Here is an 8,023-nt window from a genome sequence, read left to right as displayed (position 1 = left end):
GTGTTCACATGGAAACTGATTGTTTTCTATAAAGATACTCAATGGAGTCATGGCTGCATGCCAATACATATTGAGTTTCAGAATGTCCCCATGTAAGAGGGAGTTTGAGCTTGACATGGGTTATGAAAATGGCAAATAGTGGAAAGTAAACAGATATTAATGATATCGGGCTACGTGTTTTGATCACCGTTGATAGACGCCTAATGGCCTGCCTGAGAGGCCCTTTTTTGAGGGTTGACACACAACTGCGTATCCATCAAGTGCAGGCTTTTGTAGCAACCAAGTTTCCTGTAGAACTATAAGAGTTTGTTCTTTCAATAGGTTACCTACTTCTGGATTGGTTAAGAAGGTATTCTGACCTCAGGTGTTCAAGAACAGGAATATGTAGACCTGCTAAGGGAACATCAGGAACGACAGAAGGTCCGCTGAGATATGTTTATAAAGGGTATTCTAATAATTGTTGTGGAACAAGATTGTGAATTTGTGCTACTATTGCGCAAATAATCTTTTTGTTTTAGTTTCTCATTTTCCTTCAAAAAAGCTTTGATCATTTCCCATTTTTTCGACAACATTTATCTCATGTGGTGAGGGAATCTCAGTGTGGACAGAAAGATCAAAGCCCATTGTTTTAATAGCATCTATTTCTTTAAAAAGAAGATCAAACCAATGTTTGGTTTTAGAAACAGAATAAATCGATCAATCCTATGTCTGTCTACAAATAAAACACGATCAATGTAATTTGTGGTAAAGTAATTCAAAGAAGGTAAGGAGCGAAAAAGTTCCAACACAGTAGATCAATTTAAGATAACAGATTTTGGGTCGTATAGTACACTTTCAAGCAAAACTGACAGCTTTTGAGGGACTGTCGTATGCAAATTGTTCAAATAGCTTTTTCTCAAATCGGTGTTGGTTTGATTTGGTAGTTGGTTAAGTACAGTGGGACCCAAGGGTATTCTCGCTCCAGCAGCAGCCCATTTTCTGTTGGCAGCTGAGGACTTGAAGAAAGTGATGATCCGGATGGTGTCTTTCCTGACTGAAAAGTCGTCAAATTGAGTTGATAATTGAGTTACAGGGGAAAAATACGGTTTGAATTTCAAAGTGGGATGAGAATTTCGGGAATGTTGATTTAGAGAAAAGGCAGACCATGCTGTTAAAATGTCTAAATTGGAAGTAGGTTTGATATTTTGATTCAGTTGCACATCATTAATGCTGGAGCGCTCGTTAACTTCAGACGTTGAGTCATTTTGAAAATTCTGTGGAATTCAAATGGTATCAAAAGTATGAGGAATTGGTGAAGATTTAATTGAGTCAGCATGGGATGTCGACTTGCCGGTAGCGCTGTACCGGCCCAAGGAAGTTCCATTGTACTGGTTGGAAAGAGAACAGCTTTTGGGGAGGTGTAGAATGTGGTAGACGGCGCCACTTCCTTATTAGTGCAATGGTTATGATTAAGATGGCAAACAGGTGGGTCGAAAGTGTGGTGGAGTTTTTGTTGAAAGAATTATGAACCGCTTTAGATGGAAAAGGAAGAAGATCTCTTTTTTTATTTATTTGTTATTTCGTTTTTTTTAGTGGTTAGCTGCTTGCAGATACATTTCTTAGAGGTCTGTCGAGTTTTATTGGGCATGATAATATTTTTAGTTTTCTTCTGATGTTTTCCCATTTTTTTTTTAGCTTAAGAGATTTTTCAACAGCAATCCTTGAAGTATTTGGGTGATTCTGTGTGATTGAGTCACCCCAATACCGATCGATGCAACCAGTTCCATCATTATTGTTGATTCTTTACGATGGATCAACCAAATCAACAGTTCAAGTTTGCAGTTCATTAGGCATTCAGACAATGGCGTACAAAGATGCTTAAACTCGGGACTGTAAACACAGATATGGGTAAAAAGGCAGTTGAGGTGGACACTTCCGGTTCTATGATCGGAATCTCAGTAGTCAAGTCAATTTTTGCAGAGTCAAATGTTTTGGGTAACTGATGATCAAGCCGTTTAATATGCTTGATCACAGTCGAATATAGTATCACATTTTTTAATTTAAATACCAATGATTCCAATAAAACAGAATGAGTCTTGGTTTCTGATTTTAAGGAATCATAGAGTGAGACTAAGATTGCAAGCACTTGGTCAATTTCCCTAAGAGCATCAGGTATAGAGAAGGTATAGAGAAGTCGACTGGTCCAGAAGAAAGCTTAAAAGTGGCAGATAGATGCCTGGAGGGAGAAATGGTAAATGTCGATGAAAAGGAGGACAATGAAGAATCAAAAACAATTTCAGGTTTGTTATGCAGTTCATTATGGGGTTTCATGAGAGGTGAATGAAATACTGTGGATGCAGGCACGGAAGCAGCGTTAGCATTTGAATTCGATATGATGGGAACAAAGGTGTTGATTGGTGCTTACTTCACACATTTATCTTCTACTCCAGTTGGAGTCGCATTGTGCTGTTGAACGCTTATTAAGGCGATATGAGACTTATTCAGTGGAATGTCCATTAATACACTGTCGGAAGGAGAGACGGGAGATTGTGGTAGTGGAAGCGCGACCGTGTGCCATATATCTTGATCAGAGATCGCTAGTTGTTGTGATGGAAAGGTGAGGGGCAAGTCTGAGCCAGGCAGAATGCCACTCTTTAAAAGCATGTTAAATAAGGTGTGATTAAATAATAATTAACAACATAGATAAAATGCAAACAATTAGGATAAGGGCTATGGATCGGGTAGAACACAGCAAAATCTGCAACCACACTCCCTTAAATCCCAAATATAAATCAAGATTTGTTTTAATGTATTCGTTTCCACATGACATTGACGATTAAAACAAGGGAAGCAATTGACTGACCTCCTTGTAGACAAATGTGTTGTTGCGCGAACTGATTTCTTCCAAGAGTCGTATCAGGAATACAAAAGCTGATTCCAATAGTGAGTCGGGGAACTGAAGTAATGTGTTTTGGTTCTCTGGTTCCCTCCAGAACATGACTGAACACATTGATGAAACAATTCGCAAACGCATTGCATTCTCGGGAGGTTTTAAACAAAGTCAGTCTTTAACGTGCAGGGATCCAAAAATGCTGTGGATTCAGTTGAGGGCACGGAGAGCACACACACGGATAGACAGCAGCGAGCTTTACTGTGGGAAGGTTAAAACACGACTGAACAGTTTGCTGAAACACTTCACAATATCTCTTTCTAAATACATTAACAGAGTGACGTGTAGCCTCAGGCTCTGATTATGGTACTGTGCTAAAGAGCCAAGTGATACTCTTTACCTAGACATTCAGTTAGGTTAATATGGCCCTAAAGTCATAAATATGCAGACACATCTTCTATTACATGAATTGTAATATGTCAATTAGTTGCATTGGAAATATGTTTGTGAGTTTATAATGCTGTACCTATTCCTAAAATGATTCAATTCTTTCATGCTGTTTAACTGTATTGTTTTGTTAATACATAGATATGGAAACCTGCATAAGATGCCCTTCGGACCAGTGGCCCAATGTAATGAGAGATGGCTGCATTCAGAAGACTGTCATTTTCCTCTCATACAGTGATAGTCTTGGTATGAGTTTGGCTTTCATTGCTATTGCATTATCAATAGCTTCAGCTGGAGTCCTTGGAATCTTACACCGAACAACATGGATAGTGAAGGCCAACAACCGCTCTCTCAGCTACACACTCCTCATCTCCCTAATGTTGGCTTTTCTCTGCTCCCTCTTATTCATTGGACAACCTATGCCGTTGACTTGTCTTATCCAACAGATTGCATTTGGGATTATTTTCACTGTTTCTGTGTCTAGCGTGTTGGCAAAAACCATCACTGTTTTCATTGCCTTCAATGCCACCAAACCTGGGAGTAGATTAAGCAGATGGCTTGGAAACCAGATGTCTGTCTCTATAGTCCTTGTGTGCACCCTGGGGGAAGTAGTAATATGCCTGTCTTGGCTGCTCACCAATCCCCCCTACCAACACACTGACCTCCACTCTCAAATTGGGAAGATTATCCTGCAGTGTGAAGCAGGCTCTGTAGCTGCCTACTATTCTGTGATTGCTTATATGGGCTTGTTGGCCTTTACCAGCTTTGTTGTGGCTTTCCTGGTAAGGAACCTCCCTGACAGATTCAACGAGGCGAAGCTCATCACATTTAGCATGCTGGTGTTCTGCAGTGTCTGGGTCTCCTTTATCCCAGCCTACCTCAGCACTAATGGAAGTTACATGGTCGCCGTGGAGATCTTCGCCATGCTGGCTTCCAGCGCTGGACTGCTTGGGTGTATATTCATTCCAAAATGTTACATCATTCTTCTTAAACCGGATATTAACACTAGAGAACCTTTTACAGTAAGGACTCCTTTGTAGTCACAGAAAGACAATGATTTTATTTTATTATTGATTTTTATTAGGGCGATATTACCTGAGACGACGGGCTGACCCTTTTGGTAACGGCCCACTGCCCGAGTTAAGGGCCTGAGCAAGCGATGGACCCTGAAGGCTGTGAGCGGTGCCCTTATTGACTGGGTCAGCCCAACCCCTAGGGTAATATTGCTATTAGCATCCACAAAAAAAACAAAACTTACCTTTTCTGCCCAACCCGGCACCACGTCGTGTTTCCCAGAGTCTGTTTTCAATGGTGATAACTGTGAAGTCATCAACATTGAAAACAGACTTTGGGAACCACAGCACAGCGCTGGGCGAGACAGAAAATGTACATTTCTTATTTTTTTTAAACACACTCTTTGCACCTGCGTAGGTAATTGCATGGGTGCTAACCGGTGAGAGGGAGGAGCGGGGAAGGGGGCATTAGCCAGCAGCACCCAGGCTTCTTGTAACGCAGGTTTGTACCACACAATACAGCCCGTGTTCCCCACAATGCAAAAATATGAATCTGAACCAAAGTTTCAGGCATTATTATATCTATCTTAATGGACCTCAATTCTCATACGAGGGCTATGGATCGCCTACTAATCAATTGAAGTTACTGTAGCAATTACTAACTCTTCATCTGGTAAAGGACCATGCTAATCAGCTCAGCTCCATGTCTGAAGGTCCAGCCATGCTTCCACATCATTGTAAGTGAAGTGCCCAGACAGTTCAGAAATATGGAATAAGGAACCACAAGACATCTAACAAACTTCTATTTGGAAAGTAAAATAGGTGTATTATATGTCAATAAAAGAATCTAGAGCATCAAACCTGATACCACTTTTTCTATACAAATGTTTCCACTGTTTGGATTTTAATTTGGTATTTTCATCTCTCGTGTGTGCTTTGATCCCATGACTAAGCGTATCAACCTTCTTGCTCTTCGTGTTTTATTCCTTGTGAATGATTAGTGCTGTTCTTCATCACCCTGCACACTCATGGATTATCATGCAATTTGAGTCCATACTTGCAATCCAAAAGGAATCATATTTTTACTCACAATCATTTACACCAGAAACATAGCCATAGAAAAGTCGGGCTGGATCGTGTAAATTGCAGAGGTCACAGTGCATTATCACATATTAATGGTTATCACCATTCAGTATCACATACATGTTTTGCTCGTATTGAATTTTAGGCAATGCTGATTTTGCAATACAATGGCACTTATTGTGTTGATTTTGAAACAAATGTTTGTGTTGGGACTAAAATATTGTATCACTCTGCATACAGTGTCATTATTTTTAGTGTGGAATTGATAGTGGCTGCCTTCCTGTGCCACACATCTTCATCTCTATGCCTTTCTATGCTCTTTTTCTTTCCCTCTCTACCTCTCATCTTTCTTTATGCTGATATTCTTTTTTCTGAAGCTCACACATTTCTTTATGTCTGTGCCCTTTTCTCTCATTCTTCCCATGTGTCCTTCTTTGTATTGACTCACTTTGATATATTCTGCATACTTTGCTGTCAATCCCTCCACACCACTTTCTCTGCCAATCAGATTCAACCCTTACCATTTCTGCTGAAGCTCACAAATAATATATTGGTGCCGAGCCAAGCCTCAGAATACATTGGCTAATGCTGTGCAAAAGCAATTGAAATTCAAAAGTTGAGCTGGTACGCGAAAATTAAAACTGTGCCATGGGTTCTTGTGCCATCCCTAAGTTCAGGCTAATGAACATAGTGTTTCACTGTGCCAGGACGTAACTCTTGAAATGGCAACATTTAGGATAAAAACATGTACTTTGTATAACCAACTGGCATTTAAAACCCTACATTTTGGAATTGTCACTTTTTTTGTGATTTAACATGCTGAGTGTTGCATGCGTGTTGCACGTTAGAACAGCGCGTTTTGCATGTTTGCTTGCAAAATCAAAGGACCAGACAGCATTTTCTTGAGTAGCTTCAGTTCCTTTGGGAGTTAAATCCCTTCCCCTCCTGCAAGCCTGTTAATTGTCAGGTTCCCAGTGACCAAGAGGCAGCAGGATAGTAAGTGCCTTAGAAAAATAGAGAGATGTCCTCCTTTGCTTTTGCGGAAATATACCGCCCAGCCATTTTCTCTGAAAGTTAGATTGATGCCTTGTCTTTTAAAATTCAACACACAATCGTACACAAGTGCCATTTCAACCTTTAGAAGACATGGCAGACTGGTCAAATGAATGGAAGCAAAACACTGCAGACTTAAAATCGGGAGGTAGTTCTGAAGTATTAGCTCTTCTGCAGCTTGTGGTCCAGCGTTGGTGTGGAGGAGCAGGTGGAGGCCTCTTCCCTAGTCCCCGCCCCTTCACCACCCTCCTATTGGACTACCATTGGGAATTCATGCACGGGTTTATGTTACATGTCCATAGCATGCTGATTACACAAAAGACGATATGCACTCAGACAAACGTTCAGACGATATCCTCACGTTAAGAAGGATCTCAATTGCCTAACTGCAAGGAGTGGCTCTCAGAATCATGGATGAACGCTAAAAAAAAGTCTCATCACCACAATATGATGTTATAAAGAAGACATATCGAAAGGATATGAAAATACTTACGACTGATGATTTAACTAAAGCACTAAGAGAAACATGTACCAAAAGATGAAGTAATCATGAAAATAAGAAGATGAAGAAACATGCTGATTAATAACTTTAAATGCACTATAACACAAGGTAGATGAAGCATGTAGAAGCTTGCTAAAAAGAGGTATAACGTTAAGGACGGCCATTGGAGAAAAAAGTAACGACAGCTTGTGTTAAAGAATAAACCCATCTACCTCAAAAACAAGACTAGGCTTGTAAACGAAGAAGCAGTTTTCATATGCAGAATAACAGTGTACGTTTCGCCTGAAGTAAAGGAGGCTATTTCAAGAGATGGGCACAAGGCACAGAGAGGGGTGAATGATTAGAACATGTGCATGAGACATATTTCTGCTAAGATTAAGAGTCATATGCTGATGCCAAGTATTGAACAACCACAAAGTCAAAGCCTGTGTGAGGTGGAGTGAGCAAGTCTCTGAAGGCCAGAACGGGTAATGGCACCCTGGTTAATTAAATTGAATAGCAGACATTTAGAGGCAGAAATGGACAAAACCAGGGTCTCCCGACACGTGATGAAGAACTCAAAACGAAGGCTATTCATTAGAGCTTTTAGTTAAGATAGTGGTGTGTTCACACTCCCTTGAACAGTGAGCAGACTACGAGGTAATTTACAAATGATAGACCTTGGCTAAGGATCAGGTCAATGATATACAATGAACAAATTGGGAAAACAAAGAACAAGTTGACGCGGCTTGAACACCTAGGTTTCACTTTGTTCACATGCTGTGAAAACAAGTTGAAAGTCCAAGGTTGGATAGGGTCGCCAACCAATACAATGTTGCAGTTATTAGCTGGCTGCCATATTTATTTAATTTCATTGGTGTTTTATAACACGCCTAATACCATACCTGAGTTTGGTTTGTAAGTGTGGATCTGGGACTCAAACCTCTGTTGATCTGTGTGGTCTTGCTACCAAGACCAACGCATTGCCCCTGTGCTCAGGTTGTGTCATACAGACAAGGGGCAGCCAATGAGATATTAACCCTCATATAATTCTCTAAGTAGTTATGTTTCCCTAAT

At 40.4% G+C, this 8,023-nt stretch overlaps 1 protein-coding gene across 1 annotated transcript; it reads left to right on the top strand.

Annotated features, from left to right (window-relative positions):
- Positions 1-3,504: 3,504 nt before the first annotated feature.
- On the top strand, positions 3,505-4,356 carry LOC138510666 (vomeronasal type-2 receptor 26-like). Its single transcript, XM_069626448.1, has one exon. The coding sequence runs from the start codon at positions 3,505-3,507 to the stop codon at positions 4,354-4,356; it is 852 nt and encodes a 283-aa protein (XP_069482549.1).
- The last annotated feature ends 3,667 nt before the right edge of the window (positions 4,357-8,023 follow it).

The sequence above is a fragment of the Ambystoma mexicanum genome, chromosome 6p (assembly GCF_040938575.1).
Source record: "Ambystoma mexicanum isolate Mex_15411 chromosome 6p, UKY_AmexF1_1, whole genome shotgun sequence".
NCBI lineage: Eukaryota > Metazoa > Chordata > Amphibia > Caudata > Ambystomatidae > Ambystoma > Ambystoma mexicanum.
Note: the sequence above shows the minus strand (reverse complement) of the source record. Positions and strands in the feature narration are given on the sequence as shown.